Consider the following 27,947-nt stretch of genomic DNA (forward strand, 5'->3'; position numbering starts at 1 on the left):
ACTGTATATACCTTTATATACATATATACATACATATATACCTATACTGTATATACCTTTATATACATATATACATACATATATACCTATACTGTATATACCTTTATATACATATATACATACATATATACCTGTACTGGCTCACCTGCACTGGCTTCCTGTGCACTTAAGATGTGACTTTAAGGTTTTACTACTTACGTATAAAATACTACACGGTCTAGCTCCATCCTATCTTGCCGATTGTATTGTACCATATGTCCCGGCAAGAAATCTGCGTTCAAAGGACTCCAGCTTATTAGTGATTCCCAAAGCCCAAAAAAAGTCTGCGGGCTATAGAGCGTTTTCATTTCGGGCTCCAGTACTCTGGAATGCCCTCCCGGTAACAGTTCGAGATGCTACCTCAGTAGAAGCATTTAAGTCTCACCTTAAAACTCATTTATATACTCTAGCCTTTAAATAGACTCCATTTTTAGACCAGTTGATCTGCCGTTTCTTTTCTTTTTCTCCTATGTCCCACTCTCCCTTGTGGAGGGGGTCCGGTCCGATCCGGTGGCCATGTACTGCTTGCCTGTGTATCGGCTGGGGACATCTCTACGCTGCAGATCTGCCTCCGCTTGGGATGGTTTCCTGCTGGCTCCGCTGTGAACGGGACTCTCGCTGCTGTGTTGGATCCGCTTTGGACTGGACTCTCGCGACTGTGTTGGATCCATTATGGATTGAACTTTCACAGTATCATGTTAGACCCGCTCGACATCTATTGCTTTCCTCCTCTCCAAGGTTCTCATAGTCATCATTGTCACCGACGTCCCACTGGGTGTGAGTTTTCCTTGCCCTTATGTGGGCCTACCGAGGATGTCGTAGTGGTTTGTGCAGCCCTTTGAGACACTAGTGATTTAGGGCTATATAAGTAAACATTTATTGATTGATTGATTTATCATAGCTACACGTATGACGAAAAAGGGGGTGAAAATGAGTGGTATTCAGTGAGGTAAGATGAAATAAATGCGCTGACTGTTGATTGATTGATTTTTTGATTGATTGATTGATATATTTATTTCAAATATGCAAAAAAAAAACAAAAAAAACAATAGCAAGCATGATCCAATACAGTGCTATAGCCTTAACGGCTATTATAACAAAATGAAAACAATGAAGAATAAAAAAAACAAATAAGCATTCGACTTTTTTTTTTTTTTTTACATATTTGAAAAGGAGTGAGAAGAAGTATACACTTATTTAATCCCACCCCTTTTCTTTAAATCATTGCTTCTGACAAATGAATTGCAGTGAGTGGAGCGGATCACCACTCCAAGATGGCGGCCCCGCGTCTCGTCAGCGCCTGCAGGAAGTAGCGCTCCATGCTGCGTACTCTTACAACATGTCTATTTTCAACAACGGCGTTACTATTTCCGAATGGCGTTTCAAAACAAAACCTCTAGTTCCAATATTAGTCTTCAAAGACGAAACAAACAAACAGTTTAACCCGCAATATCGATAAATATTGTGATTTACTTCATTATAGCGGGGACTTTTTGAGCCAACGTCCGCTAAATAATCCTGCTTCAAAACAATATGTGGTTTATTTTGAAAGGCACGCAGGTGTACTTCCGCTTTTGGGGTCGAAGACGGAAACATCACAATCGAGCATCGGCGAGGAGGAGAGCCGCAGAGATGGAAACACGCCGGCTGTCGGTCGCCTTTCCTCCACGGAACTCAACCAAAGAAGGTCTGCGTGCTTTTTTTTTTTCTCGAAGGAAAAGTCAGCGCTGAAATGAAGTTAGCGGTCACTTGAGCTGTTAGCTTCTGCTAGCATGTGCTAATGTTATGATGATGCAATGAGGCTCCTGATTAGTCTGCTGACGTAAGCAGGAAGTTTGTGTCATTTATACACATCATGAGGGACAAACTGTAAAAATTAATTATCAATCCACTTGTTCATTTACTGTTAATTACTTTCCTGTTTCAACGTGTTCTATAACAGGGGTCACCAACCTTTTTGCAAGCAAGAGCTACTTCTTGGGTACTGATTAATGCCAAGGGCTACCAGTTTGATACACACTTAAATACATTGCCAGAAATAGCCAATTTGCTCAATTTACCTTTGATAAATAAATATATATATGGGAAAAAAAAGGGTATGTCTGTCATTCCGTACGGAAGGTTTTTTGTAGAGAATAAATGATGGAAAAAACACTTAATTGAATGGTTTAAAAGAGGAGAAAACACGAAAAAAATGAAAATTTAATTTTGAAACATAGTTTATTTTCAATTTCGACTCTTTAAAATTCAACCGAAAAAAATGAAGAGAAAAACTAGCTAATTCGAAAAGAAAAAAAAAATAATTTATGGAACATCATTAGTAATTTTTCCTGATTAAGATTAATTTTAGAATTTTGATGACATGTTTTAAAAAGGTTAAAATCCAATCTGCACTTTGTTAGAATATATAACAAATTGGACCAAGCTATATTTCTAACAAAGACAAATCATTATTTCTTCTAGATTTTCCAAAACAAAAATTTTAAAAGAAATTCAAAGTACTTTAAAATAAGATTTAAATTCAATTCTACAGATTTTCTAAATTTGCCAAAATATTTTTGGGGAATTTTAATCATAAGTTTGAAGAAATATTTCACAAATATTCTTTGTCGAAAAAACAGAAGCTAAAATGAAGAATTAAATTAAAATGTATTTATTATTCTTTACAAAGAGAAAAATCAATACTTGAACATTGATTTAAATTGTCAGGAAAGAAGAGGAAGGAATTTAAAAGGTAAAAAGGTACATGTGTTTAAAAATCCTAAAATCATTTTTAAGGTTGAATTTTTCCTCTAAAATTGTCTTTCTGAAAGTTATAAGAAGCAAAGTAAAAAAATAAATGAATTTATTTAAACAAGTGAAGACCAAGTCTTTAAAATATTTTCTTGGATTTTCAAATTCTGTTTGAGTTTTGTCTCTCTTAGAATTAAAAATGTCGAGCAAAGCGAGACCAGCTTGCTAGTAAATAAATACAATTTAAAAAATAGAGGCAGCTCACTGGTAAGTGCTGCTATTTGAGCTATTTTTAGAACAGGCCAGCGGGCGACTCATCTGGTCCTTACGGGCGACCACGTTGGTGACCCCTGCTCTATACACTTCTGTTAAAATGTAATAATCACTTATTCTTCCCTTCTTTGATACTTTACATTCGTGTTGGATGATACCACACATTTAGGTACCGATCCGACACCAAGTAGTTACAGGTTTAACACATTGGTCATGTTCAAAGTCCTCATGTGTCTAGGGACGTATTTACTGACTTTATAAACATAGTATTAAAGGCCTACTGAAATGAGATGTTCTTATTTAAACGGGGATAGCAGGTCCATTCTATGTCTCATACTTGATCATTTGGCGATATTGCCATATTTTTGCTGAAAGGATTTAGTAGAGAACATCCACGATAAAGTTGGCAACTTTTGGTCGCTAATAAAAAAGCCTTGCCTGTACCGGAAGTAGCAGACGATGTGCGCGTGACGTCACGGGTTGTGGAGCTCCTCACATCTGGACATTGTTTACAATCATGGCCACCAGCAGCGAGACCGATTCAGAGCGAGAAAGCGACGATTTCCCCATTAATTTGAGCGAGGATGAAAGATTTGTGGATGAGGAAAGTTAGAGTGAAGCACTAAAAAAAAAAAACGCGACGGCAGTGGGACGATTCAGATCTTATTAGACACATCTACTAAGATAATTCTGGAAAATCCCTTATCTGCTTATTGTGTTACTAGTGTTTTAGTGAGATTATAAAGTCATACCTGAAAGTCGGAGGGCTGCGGTGACCGCCAGTGTCTCTGATGGAGGCCATGGAGGAGCCAAGAAAGTCACAGCTGCCTTTTTGACAGCTGCTGCAGGAGGACGCAAACTCCGCCCAAGTCTCCAGTAAGAGCCGACTTAATATCACAATTTCCTCATCCAAAAACTTGCCGGTTGACATGTGATACAGAAACATGTTCGCTTGACCGCTCTGTTCCATATTAAAGCTTCACAACAAACAAAGTGAAGTGAAGTGAATTATATTTATATAGCGCTTTTCTCTAGTGACATAGTGAAACCCAATATCTAAGTTACATTTAAACCAGTGTGCGCGGCACTGGGAGCAGGTGGGTAAAGTGTCTTGCCCAAGGACACAACGGCAGTGACTATGATGGCGGAAGCGGGAATCGAACCTGCAACCCTCAAGTTGCTGGCACGGCCACTCTACCAACCGAGCTATACCGCCCCAAAGAAACACCGGCTGTGTTTTGGTTGCTAAAGGCAGCTGCAATCCACCGCTTTCCACCAACAGCGTTCTTCTTTGACGTCTCCATTATTAATTGAACAAATTGCAAAATATTCAGCAACACAGATGTCCAGAATACTGTGGAATTATGCAATTAAAGCAGACTACTTTTAGCCGTGGGTGGTGCTGGGATAAAATGTCCGCTCCAACCAATAACGTCACAAACACCAGTCATCATTCCGCGACGTTTTCAACAAGATACTTTGCGGGAAATTTAAAATTGCAATTTAGTAAACTAAAGCGGCCGTATTGGCATGTGTTGCAATGTTAATATTTCATCATTGATGTATAAACTATCAGACTGCGTGGTCGCTAGTAGTGGCTTTCAGTAGGCCTTTAACTTTTTAAAAAGGAAAAAAGATTTTGTGACGATAAAAAAATATCGATGTGATCATAGTAGTGTCAACTAGATACACTATTGTACTTGGTATCATTACAGTGGATGTCAGGTGTGGTTCCACCCATGGCCTTTGTTTACATTCAAATGACGCTGGTGAGCTATTGTATCCTCCTACGGTGCAGTGAAGCATGTTCAGCTATTCCTCATCCTCCAGTGATAACAATACTTGCAAGAAACATACTTTATTTGTCGCCATGGAGGCCAGGATTAGTGATTTGGAAGTCGCTAAAACACTGCAGACTGCGGATGGATGTTAGCTGCTAGCTAGTTAGCCATGTCTTAAAGCAATCAATCAATCAATGTTTACTTATATAGCCCTAAATCACGAGTGTCTCAAAGGGCTGCACAAGCCACAACGACATTAGCACCAATTCCTGAGGGCGTGTCAGTGTTATAACTTCACCTTCATCTTGACTTTTTACACCAAAATGCGTCCAATCTCCCTTTTCTGTCTACACACCGTGTCTGCTTGTACGTACTCTCTGTGCGTGCGCTGCCGAACATGCTCGCAAAACCAGCAACGACGAACCTGTACTTTTCAAACAGAGTATAGTACCGTTTTTTAATTCACTAGTACCGCGATACTATACTAGTACTGGTTTTTGTAGCAGTGGTCCCCAACCTTTTTGTATCCGCGGACCGGTCAACGCTTGATAATTTGTCCCGCGGCCCGGGGGGGGTGTTCTTTTTTTTTTTAAGTCTCACCTTAAAACTCATCTGTATACTCTAGCCTTTAAATAGACCTCCTTTTTAGACCAGTTGATCTGCCGCTTCTTTTCTTTCTCCTATGTCCCCCCCTCCCTTGTGGAGGGGGTCCGGTCCGATGACCATGGATGAAGTACTGGCTGTCCAGAGTCGAGACCCAGGATGGACCGCTCGCCTGTGTATCGGTTGGGGACATCTCTACGCTGCTGATCCGCCTCCGCTTGAGATGGTTTCCTGTGGACGGGACTCTCGCTGCTGTCTTGGATCCGCTTTGAACTGAACTCTCGCGGCTGTGTTGGAGCCACTATGGATTGAACTTTCACAGTATCATGTTAGACCCGCTCGATATCCATTGCTTTTGGTCCCCTAGAGGGGGGGGGTTGCCCACATCTGAGGTCCTCTCCAAGGTTTCTCATAGTCAGCATTGTCACTGGCGTCCCACTGGATGTGAATTCTCCCTGCCCACTGGGTGTGAGTTTTCCTTGCCCTTTTGTGGGTTCTTCCGAGGATGTTGTAGTCGTAATGATTTGTGCAGTCCTTTGAGACATTTGTGATTTGGGGCTATATAAATAAACATTGATTGATTGATTGATTTTCTTTTTCTTTTTTTTTTCTTCTTTGTCATGAAAAGGGGAGTTTTTTGTGGTTGGTGCACTATTTGTAAGTCTATATTGTGTGTTTTATGTTGATTTAATAAAAAAAAAACATATATATATATATATTTATTTATTTTTTTATAAAAAATTCTTCTGCGGCCCGGTACCAATCGGACCACGACCTGCGGCCCGGTGGTTGGGGACCACTGGTATATAGTACAGTCCTAGTAGGCATCGTGGTTGATCTTAGGTTCTAGGAACAAAACCATGTGCTCATTGCGTTGAAAAATAGCAATTGCAGTACAAATAATCTGTGAAAAAGGGGAAATGCGTCCATCAAGAGCGATGAATAGAAGGATGCACATTTGAGCAGAATAAAGTTGTGTCCAGTCCAGTCCAGTCCAGTCCGGTCACGGTGGTTTTGTTCCTATTTCAGCTTTTCCAGCGGATGTCTTGAAAGTGATGGTGGTCAAAGAGGAGCAGCAGGAGGATCCCCAGCCGGCCCGTGGCAAAAACGAGGACAACCAACCGACCTGGACTCGGTTCTCGTCGACTGGGGTCCACGTGAAAGGCGAAGACGGCGACTACTTTCCCGAGACACAAGACAAGCGACAAGCGGCCACGGAATCAGACGGAGACCGTAGCGGAGGATCAGAAACGGATCCTCTATCCCACGTCGGCGCGTCGGCTTCCTGCGACACGGACGACAGCGACGGGACTAACGAACCCCCGACCAGTTCTCGGCCTGCTAAGAAATTTGACTGCTCCGAATGCGACAAAAGCTTCGAGCACAAGCGCAACCTGAAGCGACACATGAGGCGCCACACGGGGGAGAAACCCTTCAGCTGCTCGGTGTGCGGCAAAACCTTCCGCCAGCGCTCCAACCTGGTGGTGCACGCCCGCACCCACACGGGCGTCAAGCCCTTCGCCTGCCAGCTGTGCCACACCAGCTTCAGCCAGCGCATCTCGCTGGTGCTGCACGGCAGGACGCACACGGGGGAGAAACCCTTCCCCTGCTCGCTGTGCGGCGAGCGCTTCTCCCGCAAGGCCACCGTGATGTCGCACATGCGCACGCACACGGGCGAGAAGCCCTTCGGGTGCGACACGTGCGACCGACGCTTCGCGTTCAAGTGTCAGGTGACCAAGCACAAGTGTGGCGGGAAGTGAACGTATTGCACCTTTAAACGCCATTCCAAGAAGATGCAGGACCTCTGATTTGTTGCAACAATGTCCTTGTTCAACATTTTATTTTGATAACTAAAGATAGTAGAGGCCGAAAAGTTTATGGACACACCTTTTCATTTCAGTGTGTTTTCTTTATTTTCATGACTATTTACAAACCCCGTTTCCATATGAAATGTAAAATTGTGTTAGATGTAAATATAAACAGAATACAATGATTTGCAAATCATTTTCAACCCATATTCAGTTGAATATGCTACAAAGACAACATATTTGATGTTCAAACTGATAAACTTTTTTTTTAACAAATAATTAGGGTCCGCCCTGCTTATGGCATAGGCAAGGACCCTATTGTTCCTGCTGCGTTTTATTAGGGTCCGCCCTGCCAGCAAAGGACATCCATGTCCTTTGCTAAGGCAAGGACCCTATTGAATCTGTAACGTTTCTTATTATTATTATTATTATTATTATTATTATTATTCCGCAGCTTCGAACCCTAATTTGACCCACTGACCATGCTCCAAAACTCACCAAATTTGGCACACACATCGGTAAGGCTTGGCAAAAACACATATTAAGCAACCAAACCCCAAAAATGAAAAATGCGCGCTAGCGCCCCCTACGAAAAAAAAAAAACAGACTGCTTGTAACTTCCGTTAGGAATGTCGTAAAGACATGGAACAAAAACCTCTATGTAGGTCTGACTTAGACCTAGATTCCCCATCAGAAATGCCTATACCTAAAATCAACAGAAATTTGGCAAAAACCCATTCAAAGCAAAATTTTCGCTAAAAAATGCTATTTTTGCCCCTTTGAGCTGTAATTTGACCCCCTTAACATGCTTCAAAACTCACCAAACTTGGAAGACACATCAGGACTGGCAGAAATTGCAATCTAATGAAAAAAAAAAAAAAAAAAACTCAAAATTGCGCTTTAGCGCAATTTTTCAATAAAACACAGAAAAAACTGCTTCCAGGAAGAAAACACAGACAAAACTGCTTGTAACTTCGGGTAGGAATGCCGGAAAGACATGAAACGAAAACTTCTATGTAGGTCTCACTTAGACCTACATTTCCAATTAATACTTCTGTACCTAAAATCAACAGGAAGTTAGCAAAAACCCCTTCAAAACAAAATCTTCGGAAAATATGCCTTTTTTGCCTCTTTGAACTGAAATTTGACACCCTTAAAATGCTTCAAAGTGCAAGTTAAAGCTATACAATGCCAAGCGAAAGCCATTTATCAACAACATCCAGAAACGCAAATCTATAATTTGACCCCCTTAACATGCTTCAAAACTCACCAAATTTTACACACACATCAGGACTGGTGAAAATTGCCATCCAATAAAAAAACCAAACCCCAAAAATGAAAATTGTGCTCTAGCGCCCCCTAGGAAAATAAACTGATAAAACTGCTTGTAAATTCTCTTAGGAATGTCGTAGAGTGATGAAACAAAAACTTCTATGGAGGTCTGACTAAGATCGGGACTCGGGACACGGCGGCGGCGGCGGCGGCCAAAGGCGGACCCGACCAACGCTGCTTGCAGCTTTAATTATTCTTTATTATTCCGCACCTTCGCGCCCCAATTTCACCCCCTTCACATGCTTCAAAACTCACCAAAGTTGACACACACGTCGGTCTACCGTGACACCACAACATATTAGGGAGCCAAACCCCTAAAATCAAAAATGCGCTCTAGCGCCCCCTAGGAAAAAAAAAAAACAGACTGCTTGTAACTTCCGCTAGGAATGTCGTAGAAACATGAAACAAAATCCTCTATGTAGAACTGACTTGGACCTAGATTTCATAATTGTACTTTCTAGGGCAAAAATCAACAGAAATTTTGCAAAACCCTTTCAAAGCAAAATTTTCGCAAAAAATGCTATTTTTGCCTCTTTGAGCTGATATTTGACCCCCTTAAAATGCTTCAAAACTCTTGGCAGACACATCAGGACTGGCAGATATTGTGATTTAATGAAAAAAAAAATGTATAAAACTCAAAATTGCGCTCTACAAAATTTTTTGAATGAAACACAGAAAAAACTGCTTCTAGGAAGAAAACACAGACAAAACTACTTGTAACTTCCGGTAGGAATGTCGGAAAGACATGAAACAAAAACTTCTATGTAGGTATCACTTAGACCTACATTTTAATAATTGACAGCTAGCAGAAAAAATCAACAGGAAGTTGACAATTACCCCTTCAAAATAAAAGTTTTTGTAAAAACCCGTCACCTTTTTCAAATCGATACTCCTCCCAGTGCGTTTGTCGTTTCGGCTTCAAACTCGCACAGGAGAGAGTTTGAACCCTTCTGATTAAAAGTATAGATCAAAGTTTTGATAAGTTCTAAGGTTTTGATTTTACGCGCCTTTAAAGATCCCCTGCGCAAAGTTTCCTAAAAAATTTCATTTTTGCCTCTTTGAGCTGTAATTTGACCCCCTTAAAATGCTTCAAAACTCACCAAACTTGGCACGCACATCAGGACTGGCAGAAATTGCGATCTAGTGAAAAAACCAAACCTTAAAACTCAAAATTGCGCTCTATTGCAATTTTTGAATAAAACACAGAAAAAACTGCTCCTAGGAAGAGGAAACAGATAAAACTGCTTGTAACTTCTGGTAGGAACAGACATGAAACAAAAACCTCAATGTAGGTCTCACTTAGACCTACATTTTGATGATTGGCATCTTTCAGTTAAAATCAACAGGAAGTTGACAATTACCCCTTCAAAATAAAAGTTTTGTAAAAAGCCGTCACCTTTTTCCAGACAAAACTGCTTGTAACTTCTGTTAGGAATGTCGTAGAGACATGAAACAAAGACCTCTATGTTGGTCTGACTAAGACCAGGGCTTCAGTCGCGGGGGCAGCAGCCGAAGCGGAGCGGCCAAAGGCGGACCCAACCAACGCTGCTTGCAGCTTTAATTAAATTAGAATTTCATGGCTGCAACACGTGCCAAAGTAGTTGGGAAAGGGCATGTTCACCACTGTGTTACATCACCTTTTCTTTTAACAACACTCAATAAACGTTTGGGAACTGAGGAAACTAATTGTTGAAGCTTTGAAAGTGGAATTCTTTCCCATTCTTGTTTTATGTAGAGCTTCAGTCCTTCAACAGTCCGGGGTCTCCGCTGTCGTATTTTACGCTTCATAATGCGCCACACATTTTCCATGGGAGACAGGTCTGGACTGCAGGCGGGCCAGGAAAGTACCTGCACTCTTTTTTTATGAAGCCACGCTCAGAGGTGGGTAGTAACGCGCTACATTTACTCCGTTACATCTACTTGAGTAACTTTTGGGATAAATTGTACTTCTAAGAGTAGTTTTTATGCGACATACTTTTACTTTTACTTGAGTATATTTATAGAGAAGAAACGCTACTTTTACTCCGTTCCATTTATCTGCAATCAGGTCGCTACTCGCTACTTTTTTTTTTTTTTATCGATCTATTAATGTTTGTTTTGGTTAATGACAGAGCTTCAAAGTAGGATCTGCGCATGCCCGCGTTTCACCAATCACATGCAGTCACTGGTGACGTTGGACCAATCAAACAGAGCCAGGTGGTCACGTGACCGTCACACGGAGAACCCGACATGTTGAACAACTTATTGGGGTGTTACCATTTAGTGGTCAATTGTGCGGAATATGTACTGTACTGTGCAAACTACTAATACAAGTTTCAACCCATCAATCAAAAGTGTAAAGGAAAAAATACACTTTTTATTTCAACCGTACTTCCCGTCAAAAGCCTAAAGACTGATCGCACAGTTCTTGTCTTCACAATAAAAGCGCCGCTCCATCTCGCCTGCGCTAACAAAATAAGAGTCTCCAAAAGCCAGTGCAAACAAGCTAGCAAACTACGGAATTTGCCGCCAATGTATTTCTTGTAAAGTGTATAAAAACGAATATGGAAGCTGGACAAATTAGATGCCAAAAACCAACGACTTTCATGTGGTATTAGACAGGAAAGAGGAACTTTTTTTCTCCTCCATTTGAAAACATGGACGTTATCAGCACTTTACTGTCTGATTCCAATCAATGCAAGTCATCAGAATCAGGTAATACACCAACTTATATTCTTGTCTTCATGAAAGATAGGAATCTATATGTTAAACATGCATGTATATTCATTAAAACACCTTTAACATGTCAACAAAAACGGCAAAATAAATAAATATAAATTGTATACTGTGTATATAAATGTATGTATATAAATGATATGTGTGTGTATGTATATATGAGGTAGATCACCTCGACTTGGTCATTTATTAAGTAATTGATTAACGTTGAAAAACTTATTGGGGTGTTACCATTTAGTGGTCAATTGTAGGGAATATGTACTGTACTGTGCAATCTACTAATACAAGTTTCAATCAATCAATCAATCAATCAATCAATGCCTACTAAGCCTATGGTGCTGTTAAGTTATTGTGGCTCAATTTGCCTTAATTTTTATTTTATTTTAATGTATTAATATTTAATATATATTATTGTTTTAGTTGCTTAAGAGATATTCCTGGCTCTGAATTTGCTCATTTCTATTTTATTGTTTTTGTGCATTATTAGTTGCCGTAATCATTAAACAAGCAGGTTACTCATCAGTTACTCAGTACTTGAGTTGTTTTTTCACAACATACTTTTTACTTTTACTTAAGTAAATATTTGGGTGACTACTCCTTACTTTTACTTGAGTAATAAATCTCTAAAGTAACAGTACTCTTACTTGAGTACAATTTCTGGCTACTCTACCCACCTCTGGCCACGCTGTTGTAACACGTGCTGAATGTGGCTTGGCATTGTCTTGCTGAAATAAGCAGGGGCGTCCATGAAAAAGACGCCGCTTAGATGGCAGCATATGTTGTTCCAAAACCTGTATGTACCTTTCAGCATTAATGGTGCCTTCACAGATGTGTAAGTTACCCATGCCTTGGCCACTAATGCACCCCCATACCATCACAGATGCTGGCTTTTGAACTTTGCGTCGATAACAGTCTGGATGGTTCGCTTCCCCTTTGGTCCGGATGAAACGATGTCGAATATTTCCAAAAACAATTTGAAATGTGAATTCATCAGACCACAGAACACTTTTCCACTTTGCATCAGTCCATCTTAGATGATCACGGGGCCAGAGAAGCCAGGGGCGTTTCTGGATGTTGTTGATAAATGGCTTTCGCTTTGCATAGTAGAGCTTTAACTTGCACTTACAGATGTAGCGACAAACTGTATTTAGTGACAGTGGTTTTCTGAAGTGTTCCTGAGCCCATGTGGTGATATCCTTTAGAGATTGTCGGTTTTTGATACGGTGCCATCTGAGGGATCGAAGGTCACGGTCATTCAATGTTGGTTTCCGGCCATGCTGCTTACGTGGAGTGATTTCTCCAGATTCTCTGAACCTTTTGATGATATTATGGAGCGTAGATGTTGAAATCCCTAAATTTCTTGCAATTGCAAACTGTTTGACTATTTGCTCACGCAGTTGTGGACAAAGGGGTGTACCTCGCCCCATCATTTCTTGTGAAAGACTGAGCAATTTTTTGGGAAGCTGTTTTTATACCCAATCATGGCACCCACCTGTTCCCGATTAGCCTGCTCACCTGTGGGATGTTCCAAATAAGTGTTGGATGAGCATTCCTCACCTTTCTCAGTATTTATTGCCACCTTTCCCAACTTCTTTGTCACGTGTTGACGGCATCAAATTCTAAAGTTAATGATTATTTGCAAAATAAATCAAGTTTATCAGTTTGAACATCAAATATGTTGTCTTTGTAGCATATTCAACTGAATATGGGTTGAAAAGGATTTGCAAATCATTGTATTCTGTTTATATTTACATCTAACACAATTTCCCAACTCATATATATATATACATATGTATATATATATATATATATTGCATTCTATTTTAGTTGCTTTGAAATGACAATTTACTGTTTTTGTACTTTCTTTGATTATTATTTCTCAACTGTTTATAAATGTTGACATTACTAAATAAAGGTTTATAAAAAAAATAAAAATAATTATCAGTTCACTCCCTTACCTGTGGTGTCGCTGCGGAGCTCGGCCGCCGTGGTTTCCTCTCTTCTCGCGATACTTGCTATTGAATGACTTCCAACATGGCGTCGGCGGCAGAGGCGGGCAGCGGAGTAGTGAGTGAAGCAGAAACAGCGAAGAGGTTTTATATTTATACACTTTTTTATTGCGTTTAACCTTAAAACCACACGACTTATCAACGATGCTACTCATGTCGGCGCCATATGTCCTTGAAAGATGTTAGCTAGCAGGTGTCGGACGTGGTAGAGTCGACCAAATAGTGCGTAAAGTGTCTTAAATGTTTGCTTTGTGGAGGAAACAAAGCACATTGATGTCTTTTATCAACGCGGCTTTAATGTCTAATATTCCCAGCGTGTACTTTTGTATTCTCCAGCTAGTTTAACATGAAGGTAGAACACAACTATATGAGACGTGTGTGTGTTATGTGCTTTTATTTCTGAATGTGTTGTTTACACTTTATCAATCAATCAATCAATGTTTATTTATATAGCCCCAAATCACAAATGTCTCAAAGGACTGCACAAATCATTACGACTACAACATCCTCGGAAGGAATCTCCGTTAAAGACAGGTGTTGTTATTTGCTTTTTAGAAGCAAGAGATCATTATCCATGCGTTTGTTACGTCTCGTCTTGATTACTGTAACGTATTATTTTCGGGTCCCCCCATGTCTAGCATTAAAAGATTACATCCATCCATCCATTTTCTACTGCTTATTCCCTTTCGGGGTCGCGGGGGGGCGCTGGCGCCTATCTCAGCTACAATCGGGCGGAAGGCAGGGTACACCCTGGACAAGTCGCCACCTCATCGCAGGGCCAACACAGATAGACAGACAACATTCACACTCACATTCACACACTAGGGCAAATTTAGTGTTGCTAATTATTGTACCGTATGTCCCGGCAAGAAATCTGCGTTCAAAAGACTCCGGCTTATTAGTGATTCCTAGAGCCCAAAAAAAGTCTGCGGGCTATAGAGCGTTTTCCGTTCGGGCTCCAGTACTCTGGAATGCCCTCCCGGTAACAGTTTGAGATGCTACCTCAGTAGAAGCATTTAAGTCTCACCTTAAAACTCATCTGTATACTCTAGCCCAGGGGTGCCCATTACGTCGATCGCGAGCTACCAGTCGACCGCGGGGTGTGTCAGTCGATCTCCAGCCAGGCTTTTAAAAAAAATAGACCTAAAAATGAGTGATCATCAATCTTCACCAAGACGTCACTTAAATGACATTCACGGTACCGGAGGGTCTTGTGAGATGACGCTGGCTGCTGCAAGATCATTATTATGAAAATATGACCGAGAGGAAGGCGAGAAACACTTTTTATTTCAACAGACTCTCGCGCCGTACCTTCCGTCAAAACTCTAAAGGCCGACTGCACATTTCCTATCTTCACAATAAAAGCCCTGCTTCATGCTGCCTGCGCTAACCGAGACTCTTATTTTGTTAGCGCAGGCAGCATGAAGCAAGGCTTTTATTGTGAAGATAGGAAATGTGCAGTCGGCCTTTAGAGTTTTGACGGAAGGGACGGCGCAAAAGTCTGTTGAAATAAAAAGTGTTTCTCGCCTTCCTCTCTGTCATTTTTTCATAATAATGAACTGGCAGCAGCCAGCGTCATCTCACAAGACCCTCGGGTGCCGTGAATGTCAATCAAGCAAGCTACGGAATTTGCCGCCAATGTATTTCTTGTAAAGTGTTTAAAAACGAATATGGAAGCTGGACAAATAAGATGCCAAAAACCAACCACTTTCATGTATTGTACAGAAAGGACAACTTTTTTTCTCCTCCATTTGAAAATGTGGGCGTTATCATCATTACTGTCTGATTCCAATCAATGCAAGTCATCAGAATCAGGTAATACACCAACTTATATTCTTGTCTTCGTGAAAGAAAGACATCTATATGTGTTACACATGCTTGTATTATCATTAAACACATTTAACTTGTGTACAAAAATGTCTCTTTCATAAATAAATAAATATAAATGATATATATAAATGAGGTAGATCCCCTCGAGTTGGTCAATTGAAAAGTAGCTCGCCTGCAGAAAAAGTGTGGGCACCCCTGCTCTAGCCTTTAAATAGACCTCCTTTTTAGACCAGTTGATCTGCCGCTTCTTTTCTTTTTCCTCCTATGTCCCCCCTTCCCTTGGATGAAGTACTGGCTGTCCAGAGTCGGGACCCAGGATGGACCGCTCGACTGTGTATCGGTTGGGGACATCTCTACGCTGCTGATCCGCCTCCGCTTGGGATGGTTTCCTGTGGACGGGACTCTCGCTGCTGTCTTGGATCCGCTTTGAACTGAACTCTCTGTGTTGGAGCCACAGTGAATTGAACTTTCACAGTACCATGTTAGACCCGCTCGATATCCATTGCTTTCGGTCCCCTAGAGGGGGGGGGTTGCCCACATCTGAGGTCCTCTCCAAGGTTTCACATAGTCAGCATTGTCACTGGCGTCCCACTGGATGTGAATTCTCCCTGCCCACTGGGTGTGAGTTTTCCTTGCCCTTTTGTGGGTTCTTCCGAGGATGTCGTAGTCGTAATGGTTTGTGCAGTCCTTTGATACATTTGTGATTTAGGGCTATATAAATAAGTGTGACATATGGCCTTTTTTTAATATCGTGATATTTTTAGGCCATATCACGATACACGCTATATATCTCGATATTTTGCCTTGGCGTTGAATGAACACTTGATTAAATCAAATCAACTTTATTTATAAAGCACATTTAAAATTTACCACAGGAGTCGCCAAAGTGCTGTACAATGGGCAGGATAGAAGATAATACGAGGACCGAGCAAACAACACAAACAACATGATAATAAATAAATAAATAAAACGTAAAAACAGGTTGGGGCGCCACTCCAGGATGGATATCACTCGGTGTTAAAGGGGAACATTATCGCAATTTCAAAAGGGTTAAAAACAATAAAAATCAGTTCCCAGTGGCTTGTTGTATTTTTTGAAGTTTTTTTCAAAATTTTTCCGGTCTCGGAGTATCCCTAAATAAAGCTTTAAAGTGCCCTATTTTCGCTCTCTGCGAAGACACTGGCCATTTCCCTGTGACGTCACACAGTGCTGCCAATGTAAACAAACAATGGGAATACCACAGCAAGATATAGCGACATTAGCTCGGATTCAAACTCGGATTTCAGCCACTTAAGCGGTTCAACAGATTACGCATGTATTGAAACAGATGGTTGGAGTATGAAAGTATTGAAGAAGAAACTGAAGCTATTGAGCGGATAGCTATTGACGCTATTCATAGCCATAGCATGGCCGAATAGCTGCGTTAGCATCGCCGGTAAAATGTGCGGACCAAACGATCAGGACTTTCGCATCTTTTGACACTGGAGCAACTTAAATCCGTCGATTGGTAAGTGTTTGTTTTTGCAATAAATGAGGGTGGAAGGAAACATAATATAGTTGCAAATGATTTTAGGATTTTTAAACACATATACCTTTTTAGCTTTTAAATTCCTTCTTCTTTTCTGACAATTTAAATCAATGTTCAAGTAAATGTATTTATTTTTTTATTGTAAACAATAATGCATAAATTGTAATTTAATTCTTCATGTTAGCTTCTGTTTTTTCGACGAAGAATATTTGTGAAATATTTCTTCAAACTTATTATAATTAAAATAAAATAAAAATATTCTGGCAAATCTAGAAAATCTGTTGGATCAAATTTAAATCTTATTTAAAAGTCTTTTGAATTTCTTTTAAAATTTTTGTTCTGGAAAATCTAGAATAAATAAGGATTTGTATTTTTTAGACATATAGCTTGGTCCAATTTGTTATATATTCTAACAAAGTGCAGATAGAATTTTAACCTATTTAAAACATGTCATCAAAAATATGTATTTAATGTGAGAAATCATTAAGATAATCAGTGTTTCATAAAAGATAAATATCATTAATTATTAATGATAACATAGAGTTAAAGGTCAATTGAGCAAATTGGCTATTTCTGGCAATTTATTTAAGTGTGTATCAAACTGGTAGCCCTTCGCATTAATCAGCACCCAAGAAGTAGCTCTTGGTTTCAAAAAGGTTGGTGACCCCTGTTTTAGAGTAATGCCAGCAGCTAAAAGCAACTGTGTGAGAACATATATTCGAATATCACAATATAGTCATTGTCTATATCGCACAGAGACAAACCCGTGATATTTGGAGTATGTCGATATATCGCCCAGCCCTAGTGGCTTGGATGAAAACAGACCCCACTTTATCTGAATCCCTTCAAAAAGTAGTGCACAGGCTAACTAACCCTTGTGTCATCTTTAGTGAGGCTGCGTTCAGCGAGCTTCCTGTCAGCATGGACACACAGTCATCCACTGGCAAGGAAGGACTGGTGAGTTTGCCGATGTTGTCTTCTCACGACGCCCGGACCACTCTTGTCACGTGTTTCTCCTCCAGGAAACGGCGGGCAACGCCTCCGAGGCAGCCGATACCCTAACGGGGTCGGGGGACGAGGAAAATGGGAGACAGCTGGGCGAGGTGGAGCTGCAGTGCGCCTTGTGTACAAAGTGGTTCACCGCCGACACCTTTGCAATCAACACGACGTATGTCAACATCACAAGTACGTAGGGATGATGTTCGCAACCGGGTATCCCGATTGTTTGATAAGAAAAGAACCAGATTCCATGACAACAAAAATGTTTTTCCTTTATTCCGCATTCTAAATCGTAAATAAACACTAGCAAAAGTCAGCTAACAATGGATCTCATGGGAATCGCTGTATTCCGCCTATAAAGCACTCTAAAAACATCCATCAATGTTTTATTTACATGCTGTAAGTATATATGTAATGTAGTAACATTTATATAACATGTAATATTTCTGTATTTTTCATATTTTAGGCCTACATCGGCGCATTAATTTCAACAACGCATCACAATGTTCACTTTTACTTTCACTAACAACTCAACTAATCATGGCAGACTTCATTAGAGACAACAAAGACTACTTTGGGACAAATGGTAACTACAAACTTTTATTTTTGAGCCTGAAAATACAGAGAATGACCTACAAGCTTTAGGAGCTGATGCAGCTTTAGTGAAACACTAAGCATCATGTAGCAGAACTGCTAAGTGCTAAACAAGATGTACAAACTATCAACATAATAAAACAATCACTTACTGTACAATGTCTTCTCTCACTGAGATAAAGACTGATGGGATGTTTATATTTTCCCCTTCATAATCCGTATGTGGGTAAAAAAAAAAAAAATTGACGCCAACAAGAAAATGAGCATACTTTTGGTGTCGTTTTCGCCAAGTTGGATGTGGAACTGGACCATCTTGTTATTGTATGTCCACAACCTTCTTTTATCCAGGTGAGGGCAGGATTTATAATCTAGAATGAACACAATATGTCAATATAGCAGTATAAACTAGTCAGCTGATCAATGCACCGCAAAGAGTAGTTCCTCAGTGTTAGCGCTTTTAACAACAATATCGCTAACACTTGGTTAGTATGATTCCCGAGCGCAGCCACCGCTGCTGCTCACTGTCCCCCTCACCTCTCTGGTAATTTGTGACTATCAGTCGTACTTATTATTATTATTCAGGTCACAACTTGTAAATGGAGTATTGTTTGCGCATTTTGGATGTTTTTAGAGGGCGCAATAGTGTATTCCCATTAGCTGCATGGTTAGCCACCTCTTACTTGTCTGATTTTAAAAATTAGATTGCATAAAAAACAAACGCATAAATAAGGCACAGCGTATTTTTGGGCGCGTGCATGGTTAAACATACGATATCTTAAAACACTAGTGTGCCGTGAGATACAGTCTGGTGTGCCGTGGGAGATTATGTAGTTTCAACTATTTGGTTAGAAATATTTTTTGCATATTTTTTTTCGGGAAGTCCTGTGGGGAGTGCTCAGAGAGTATGGGGTATCGGACTGTCTTATTATGGCGGTCCGTTCCCTGTACGATCAGTGCCAGAGCTTGGTTCGCATTGCCGGCAGTAAGTCGAACACATTTCCAGTGAGGGTTGGACTCCCCCAAGGCTGTCCTTTGTCACCGATTCTGTTCATAACTTTTATGGACAGAATTTCTAGGCGCAGTCAAGGCGTTGAGGGGTTCCGGTTTGGTAACCGCAGGATTAGGTCTCTGTTTTTTGCAGATGATGTGGTCCTGATGGCTTCATCTGACCGGGATCTTCAGCTCTCGCTGGATCGGTTCGCAGCCGAGTGTGAAGCGACCGGAATGAGAATCAGCACCTCCAAGTCCGAGTCCATGGTTCTCGCCCGGAAAAGGGTGGAATGCCATCTCCGGGTTGGGGAGGAGACCCTGCCCCAAGTGGAGGAGTTCAAGTACCTAGGAGTCTTGTTCACGAGTGAGGGAAGAGTGGATCGTGAGATCGACAGGCGGATCGGTGCGGCGTCTTCAGTAATGCGGACGTTGTACCCATCCGTTGTGGTGAAGAAGGAGCTGAGCCGGAAGGCAAAGCTCTCAATTTACCGGTCGATCTACGTTCCCATCCTCACCTATGGTCATGAGCTTTGGGTCATGACCGAAAGGATAAGATCACGGGTACAAGCGGCCGAAATGAGTTTCCTCCGCCGTGTGGCGGGTCTCTCCCTTAGAGATAGGGTGAGAAGCTCTGCCATTCGGGAGGAACTCAAAGTAAAGCCGCTGCTCCTCCACATCGAGAGGAGCCAGATGAGGTGGTTCGGGCATCTGGTCAGGATGCCACCCGAACGCCTCCCTAGGGAGGTGTTTAGGGCACGTCCAACCGGTAGGAGGCCACGGGGAAGACCCAGGACACGTTGGGAAGACTATGTCTCCCGGCTGGCCTGGGAACGCCTCGGGATCCCCCGGGAAGAGCTAGACGAAGTGGCTGGGGAGAGGGAAGTCTGGGTTTCCCTGCTTAGGCTGTTGCCCCCGAGACCCGACCTCGGATAAGCGGAAGATGATGGATGGATGGATGGATGGATATTTTTTGCAAACCAGTAATTATAGTCTGCAAATGATGTGTTGTTGTTGGGTGTCTGTGCTGTCTAGAGCTCAGCAGAGTAACCGTGTAATACTCTTCCATATCAGTCGGTGGAAACAGCGGTAGGCAGTGTGCAGGTAAAAAGGTGCCTAATGCTTAAACCAAAAACAAACAAAAGGTGAGTGCCCCTAAGAAAAGGCATTAAAGCTTAGGGAAGCCTTTACAGAACAAAATTAAGACTGAACTGGCTACTAAGTAAACAAAAACAGAATGCTGGACGACAGCAAAAACTTACTGTGGAGCAAAGACGGCGTCCACAAAGTACATCCCAACATGACATGACAATCATCAATGTCCCCACAAAGACGGATAACAAAACAACTGAAATATTCTTGATTGCTAAAACAAAGTAGATCCGGGAAATATCGCTCCAAGGAAGACATGAAACTGCTACAGGAAAATACCAAAAAAATAGAAGCGCAAGACAAGAATTAAAACATTACACACAGGAAAACAGCAAAAAAGTCCAAATAAGTCAGGGCGTGATGTGACAGGTGGTGACAGTACACCTGCTTTGAGACAGGTGGATAATACAATATCTGGATTTGAAAATATAGTTTGTGGAATTCCTCAGGGTTCTATAATTGGTCCTAAGTTATTTACAATTTTCATTAATGATTTTTGTGATGCATCAAGTTTCTTAACATTTTTTATGTTTGCTGATGATACAACCATCCTTTGCTCTGGAAAAAAATGTAATGAACTTTTGGTAAAAACAGAACAAGAAATGACAGTGCTTAAAAACTGGTTTGATATGAATAAATTATCACTTAATATTGCTAAAACTAAATTTATGATATTTGGTACCAAAACTGAGGCATCTAATGAAGTAAATATTAAAATAAATGGAGATAAAATTGAGCGTGTCTTTGATACTAAGTTTTTGGGAGTTATAATTGACTATAAATTATCATGGAGACAACATGTAAATTATATAAAAACAAAAATATCAAAAACACTTGTTTTGTATAAAACTAAAGAATTACTTAATTATAATTCTTTGTTAACAATTTATTATACTTTGATACTTCCATACATGACATACTGTGTAGAACTCCGTGGAACCACTTTTAAAACCATAATTAATGATATTGTTTTGCTGCAAAAAAAAAGTGAAGTGAATTATATTTATATAGCGCTTTTCTCTAGTGACTCAAAGCGCTTTACATAGTGAAACCCAATATCTAAGTTACATTTAAACCAGTGTGGGTGGCACTGGGAGCAGGTGGGTAAAGTGTCTTGCCCAAGGACACAACGGCAGTGACTAGGATGGCGGAAGCGGGAATCGAACCTGCAACCCTCAAGTTGCTGGCACGGTCACTCTACCAACCGAGCTATACCGCCCCACAAAAAGCTGTACGGCTAATAAACAAAGCAGGATTTTATAACCATACCCATCCATTATTTGTTACATCAAAACTTATGACATTTCAAGATATTGTTTATTATAAAATAACACAGATGATGTTCAAAGCAAAAATAAATACTCTTCCAGAAGGAATTCAAAAATACTTCTCTCTACAGACCAGCAAATACAATCTAAGAGATGAATCTAAGTTTATTTTACCAAAAGCAAGATTAGTTGTTAAACGTGGATGTTTATCTGTTCTCGGTGTTAATTTGTGGAATTCTGTTGGTAAAGAAATAAAAATGAGTGACTCAGTATTTAATTTGAAAAAGAACATGTCACAATGTATTTTAAAAAGTTATGTGAACTAGAAATGTATGTTTGTTTGGTTAAATGTTGTATTTAGAAGGTATGTATGTTTATCTACTTACAAAAAAGTGCATGTGTGTAAGTACATATTTTTGTATTATTTGTTAAAGGGCAACTTTACTGAATGACTATATTTCTTTTTGTATTACAAAAGTATTACAAAAGGTAACTTAATTGAATGCAAAAAAAATTATGTTGGGCACATAAGCTTTTTTGCTTCTGCCTGTTTCAGTCATGTTATTCATTTTTGAATCGTGATCCATGTTTGAATATGTTTTTGTTAGACTGAAAATAAACTGAAACAAGAGCTATATTGATGCATGCTTGGTTAGGGTTTCAAGTCATATTCAAAAATTGCGACAACAACTTTTTGATGTCAACTGAGTTTGGTTTTTTAGTGATTTCTGCTGGTTCTGTGCCTCCGCATTTTTTCAACGCAAAAAATGTGCCTCGGCTCAAAAAAGGTTGAGTTTTAAAAAGGCAGCAGGAGCAAACCTGAGTTGGGTTGTACTTTCTTGAAGTATTTATCAATGTACTCACATTATTTCTGGGTCAATCCTCATCCACAAGTCCTCATCTTCTGTGTCCCAAATGAACAACTGGGCAAGTTCTCCATCAAGCACACCAGATTCCTTCTCCTCATTTTTCAAAGTCAGTCTCGTTGTTGCATAGCAAGCGAGCACAACAGTCAAAGCCGACTTCTCTTGCCCCGTTGTGCGTATGGATTCGCTACCATGCTGGTCCCCTTCTTCTCCAGGGTGCTTCACCAGGATGTCGAGAGTGAGCGTCACCCCGTCCATGTTGGTAATGTGTTTGTCTGCATTTTTTTAATATGCAACGCACATAGCAGCACTTTATGTGTGCCTTTAGCGTCCTCTCTCACCTGAAACCTTCACCCTTTAACAGGCCGCATGCTGTCCTCAGTCACGCCCGCTTTTCCTCCATATAAACAACAGTCATATAACATCTATGGCTTTTGGAACTCAGTGCACACACAACAACTATCTGGATTCCATAATGGGCTCGAACTCGATAATTTCTTAACGAACATCATCCCTACAAGTACGCACGCCTCTCAGGGTCCAAATATCAAAATAGCCTTTACCTTGTCTTTTGCAGGTCTTGTCTTCCCTTCATGACCAACTACGTGTTCCACTGCAACATTTGTCATCACAGCGGCAACACGTACTTCCTCAGGAAACAAGCCAGTATGCTCCCTCGTCCCTAAATGAACCCCATTGTGGTTGTTTTGGTGGTCAGAAGGATCTTTTGGATTTTCAGACCTAAAGGAGATGTGTCTCACAGCACTTGCTAACCTGACCTGGAGGTCCAGAACCCAAGACGAGCACCCAAAGACCATGTTCTCTAAGGACAAGGTAAGCACTGATCTTCTCTTCTCACAGTGCGGTGTTTCTCTAAGGTTTGTGATGTAAATGCTGCTGTACGGTTACACTTGGCAGGTGTGTGCATGCCTGCAGGTTTGGGTTGCAGAGGTTGGACTGATAATCGATAACATCAAAACAAACACGTGAACACATGGTGCAGCATTGCAACAGTGCTTGTCCATAGTATTGTTTAAAGGGGAACATTATCACAATTTCAAAAGGGTTAAAAACAATAGAAATCAGTTCCCAGTGGCTTGTTGTATTTATTGAAGTTTTTTTCAAAATTTTTCCGGTCTCGGAATATCCCTAAATAAAGCTTTAAAGTGCCCTATTTTCGGCTCTCTGCGAAGACACTGGCCATTTCCCTGTGACGTCACACAGTGCTGCCAATGTAAACAAACAATGGGAATACCACAGCAAGATATAGCGACATTAGCTCGGATTCAAACTCGGATTTCAGCGACTTAAGCGATTCAACAGATTACGCATGTATTGAAACAGATGGTTGGAGTATGAAAATATTGAAGAAGAAACTGAAGCTATTGAGCGAATAGCTATTGACGCTATTCATAGCCATAGCATGGCCGAATAGCTGCGTTAGCATCGCCGGTAAAATGTGCGGACCAAACGATCAGGACTTTCGCATCTTTTGACACTGGAGCAACTTAAATCCGTCGATTGATAATTGTTTTTTTTCGCATTAAATGTGGGTGGAAGGAAACGTAATATAGTTGCAAATGCATCTACAGGTTATCCATACATCTCTGTGCCATGTCTGCTTTTGCACCGCCGGTGAATAGCATGTTAGCATCGATTAGCGTAGCAGGTTAGCATCGATTAGCTGGCAGTCAACATCAACAAAACTCACCTTTGTGATTTCGTTGACTATCGTTGCAAATGCATCTGCAGGTTATCCATACATCTCTGTGCCATGTCTGCCTTAGCATCGCCGGTCAAATGTGGAGACACTCTGGCACATTCAATGGGGGTCTGGTGGCAGACACTTTGGCATCTTGGGGCCAGTGGTGCAACTTGAATCCCTCCCTGTTAGTGTTGTTACACCCTCCGACAACACACCGTTGAGGCATGATGTCTCCAAGGTTCCAAAAAATACTCAAAAAAACGGAAAATAACAGAGCTGAGACCCGGTGTTTGTAATGTGTTGAAAATGAAAATGGTGGGTGTGTTACCTCGGCGACGTCACATTCTGACGTCATCGCCTCCAGCGCGATAAACAGAAAGGCGTTTAATTTGCCAAAATTCACCCATTTAGAGTTCGGAAATCGGTTAAAAAAATAGATGGTCTTTTTTCTGCACCATCAAGGTATATATTGACGCTTACATAGGTCTGCTGATAATGTTCCCCTTTAAAAAAAAATAGACTACAACAGTGGTGTCAAACTCAAATACAGAGTGGGCCAAAATTTCAAACTGAACAAAGCGGCGGGCCAAGGTTGAACAAATTAACCTTTTAATAGGGACCCGAAGAAGTTTTGCATTGAATATTGAACAAGCAAGGCTTATATAACTTTATAGTGACAAGCAAAATAGAGTTTCAAATTATAATAATAATAATAATTAAAAAATATCAATGGCATATCAAATAAAATGTTAATAAAAATTGGGGGGGGGGGGGGTTGTTGTAGCAGGGGTGTATATTGTAGCGTCCTGGAAGAGTTAGTGCTGCAAGGGGTTCTGGGTATTTCTTCTGTTGTGTTTATGTTCTGTTACGGTGCAGATGTTCTCCCAAAATGTGTTTGTCATTCTTGTTTGGTGTGGGTTCACAGTGTGGCGCATAGTTGTAACAGTGTTAAAGTTGTTTATACGGCCACCCTCAGTGTGACCTGTATGGCTGTTGACCAAGTATGCGATGCATTCACTTGTGTGTGTTAAAGCCGCATGTATTATGTGACAGGGACGGCACGCTGTGGACGTGGCGACAGGTTGTAGAGAACGCCAAAGGCAATGTCTTTAAGGCCCACTGTGCTGGCACGTTGTTTGTATGGCGGAAAAGCGGACGTGATGGCAGGCTGTAGAGGACGCTAAAGGCAGTGCCTTCAAGACACCCCCCCAATATTGTTGTCCAGGTGAACTTTTAACTCCTCCCACTGGATGTTTCCTAGTTACCGATTAACCTGACTAGGATTTAAACCCAGTCCTCTTTGATTGGGAGATACCTGTTTTGACCACTCAGCCATCCTTGGTCTTCTTAAAGGGAAATTTCAGGCCCCAATGAAATTTTTAATTGAGATCCTGTCTCAGTAAACTATGATATAAAAGCTTTCCTAGTTACCGATTGATCTGACTGGGATTTGAACCCAGTCCCTTTTGATTGGGAGCGAGCTGTTTAACCATTTTCGGGAGCGGCACTGAACTTCGGGAGTCTCCCGGGAAAATCGTGAGGGTTAGCAAGTACGAGTATCAGCGGTGAATGCGGTGTTACAGAGGCACCGCCGCTGAATAATACCGGCGGGCCAGCTCTAATCTTAATTTGATATTACCTCAAGGGCCAAATTAAATTACACGGCGGGCCAAATTTGACACCCATGGACTACAACGTCAAAATATAGATGTGTCGTTTAGGTAATGCGATCGTTTGTCAGCACGTGATACTCAGAGCTAGACATGGTACCGTTTACATTTGAGCTGATACGGTACCAATTCCCAATACCAGTTTTGCTGTTTTAGTGTGTGTTAATACGTATTAATTGTTTTTGACAATAACATCTCATTTTTATTGCCACTTTTAAAACTATTGTAAAGGCCATCCAGTTGTTTTGTTCTGTTTCATTATCACATTTCTCAGTCTCATTGGCAATGGCATTAAGTTGAAAAAACAGTTGCAAGTCCAACCTACTCCGTGGCCTAGTGGTTAGAGTGTCCGCCCTGAGATGGGTAGGTTGTGAGTTCAAACCCCGGCCGAGTTATACCAAAGACTATAAAAACGGGAGCCATTACCTCCCTGCTTGGCACTCAGCATCAAGGGTTGGAATTGGGGGTTAAATCACCATAAATGATTCCCGGGCGCGGCACCGCTGCTGCCCACTGCTCCCCTCACTTCCCAGGGGGTGATCAAGGGGATGTGAAGTGAAGTGAATTACATTTATACAGCGCTTTTTCTCTAGTGACTCAAAGCGCTTTACATAGTGAAACCCAATATCTAAGTTACATTTAAACCAGTGTGGGTGGCACTGGGAGCATGTGGGTAAAGTGTCTTGCCCAAGGACACAACGGCAGTGACTGGGATGGCGGGGATCGAACCTGCAACCCTCATGTTTTGGCACGGCCGCTCAACCAACCAAGCTATACCACTGATGGGTCAAATGCAGAAGACAAACTTCACCACACCTAGTGTGTGTTTGACAATGATTAGTACTTTACTTTAACACACTAGAGCAGGGGTGCCCATTACGTCGATCGCGATCGACTGGTCGATCTCGGAGGGTGTGTCAGTCGATCTCAAGCCGGGCATTAAAAAATATACATAAAAATGAGCAATCATCAATCATACCAAGACTTCACTTTCGTCAGTTGTTTGACATTCTCGGCACCCGAGGATCTTGTGAGATGACGCTGGCTGCTGCCAGCTCATATTTAAGAAAAAAATCACTAACAGGGCGGACGCAGAGAAACAGATTTTATTTCTAGAGACTCCGTACATACTGTCAAAACTCTAAACAGTTCCTGTCTTCACCATAAAAGACCTGTTTCATCCTGCCTGTGCTAACAAAATAAGAGTCTCAGAAAGCTAGCGTGCACAAGCTAGCAAGCTACGGAGTTTGATGCCAATGTATTTCTCCCCCGCCCTCAGCGACCGCTTTCTCACTTGCTTGCCCACCCGCACACTCACTGACGTCACTCACCTGCTGCCAGACATTAAAGGGCCACACACATATGCTACTCTCATAACAAAGTGTTTAAAAACGAGTATGCAAGTTGGACAAATGAGATGCCAAATCCAACCACTTTCATGTGGTATTGGACAGAAAGGAGGACTTTTTTTTTCATCCATTTGAAAATGCGGACGTTATGAGCACCACTGTCTGATTCCAATCAATGCAAGTCATCAGAATCAGGTAATACACCAACTTATATTCTTGTCTTCATGAAAGAAAGGAATCTATGTGTGTTAAACATGCTTGTATTATCATTAAACACCATTAACTTGTTAACAAAAATGTCTCTTTCATAAATAAATAAATATAAATTATAAATAGGAATGAGGTAGATCTCCTCGACTTAGTCAATTGAAAAGTAGCTCGCCTGCAGAAAAAGTGTGAGCGCCCCTGCACTAGACGGCAGTAATGTTTAATTTAGTTTTTTGTTGCGCCCTTAAAAGAGGTAAAACTAAGTTTCGTACTTATTGCGCAGCAGCTGATGGATAATAAAAGAGCATCTTAGTTGTAGTTTCCATTTACAAATTTAGAGGTGTTGAAATTGTCATGTAAAATGTTTAATGCTAATCAGTAGCATCTCAATAGCAAATCCAATACATATTAACATCAAGCTAATAAAAGGAGCCTTTGTTTGCTTACTAAGAAAAGAACAAGTTGTCTCGTGATTATTTCAGGACAAAATTGCAATAAC

General features: G+C 40.9%; 2 protein-coding genes across 3 annotated transcripts in view; both read left to right on the forward strand.

Annotated features, from left to right (window-relative positions):
- Positions 1 to 1,577: 1,577 nt before the first annotated feature.
- On the forward strand, positions 1,578 to 7,510 carry LOC133535989 (gastrula zinc finger protein XlCGF49.1-like). Its single transcript, XM_061876111.1, has 2 exons — positions 1,578 to 1,726; positions 6,459 to 7,510. The coding sequence occupies exons 1-2, from the start codon at positions 1,672 to 1,674 to the stop codon at positions 7,187 to 7,189; spliced, it is 786 nt and encodes a 261-aa protein (XP_061732095.1). The 5' UTR covers positions 1,578 to 1,671; the 3' UTR covers positions 7,190 to 7,510.
- A 5,746-nt stretch (positions 7,511 to 13,256) lies between these two features.
- The window catches only part of ash2l (ash2 like, histone lysine methyltransferase complex subunit), a 43,534-nt gene continuing 28,843 nt past the window's right edge, over positions 13,257 to 27,947 (forward strand). For both annotated transcript variants that reach the window (XM_061876112.1, XM_061876113.1), the window contains exons 1-5: positions 13,257 to 13,377; positions 17,542 to 17,608; positions 17,674 to 17,819; positions 23,095 to 23,183; positions 23,257 to 23,351. In XM_061876112.1, the coding sequence (XP_061732096.1) occupies positions 13,307 to 13,377; positions 17,542 to 17,608; positions 17,674 to 17,819; positions 23,095 to 23,183; positions 23,257 to 23,351 (468 nt within the window). In that variant the 5' untranslated portion in view covers positions 13,257 to 13,306. The remainder of the gene's footprint in view (positions 13,378 to 17,541; positions 17,609 to 17,673; positions 17,820 to 23,094; positions 23,184 to 23,256; positions 23,352 to 27,947) is intronic.

This window comes from Nerophis ophidion, linkage group LG17, assembly GCF_033978795.1.
Source record: "Nerophis ophidion isolate RoL-2023_Sa linkage group LG17, RoL_Noph_v1.0, whole genome shotgun sequence".
In the NCBI taxonomy this organism is placed as follows: Eukaryota; Metazoa; Chordata; class Actinopteri; order Syngnathiformes; family Syngnathidae; genus Nerophis; species Nerophis ophidion.

Coding starts and splice junctions, on each gene's coding strand:
- LOC133535989 (XM_061876111.1), top strand. CDS start 1,672: ATGGAAACACGCCGGCTGTCGGTCGCCTTTCCTCCACGGAACTCAACC. Junction 1,727..6,458: donor ACGGAACTCAACCAAAGAAG/GTCTGCGTGCTT, acceptor TTCCTATTTCAG/CTTTTCCAGCGGATGTCTTG.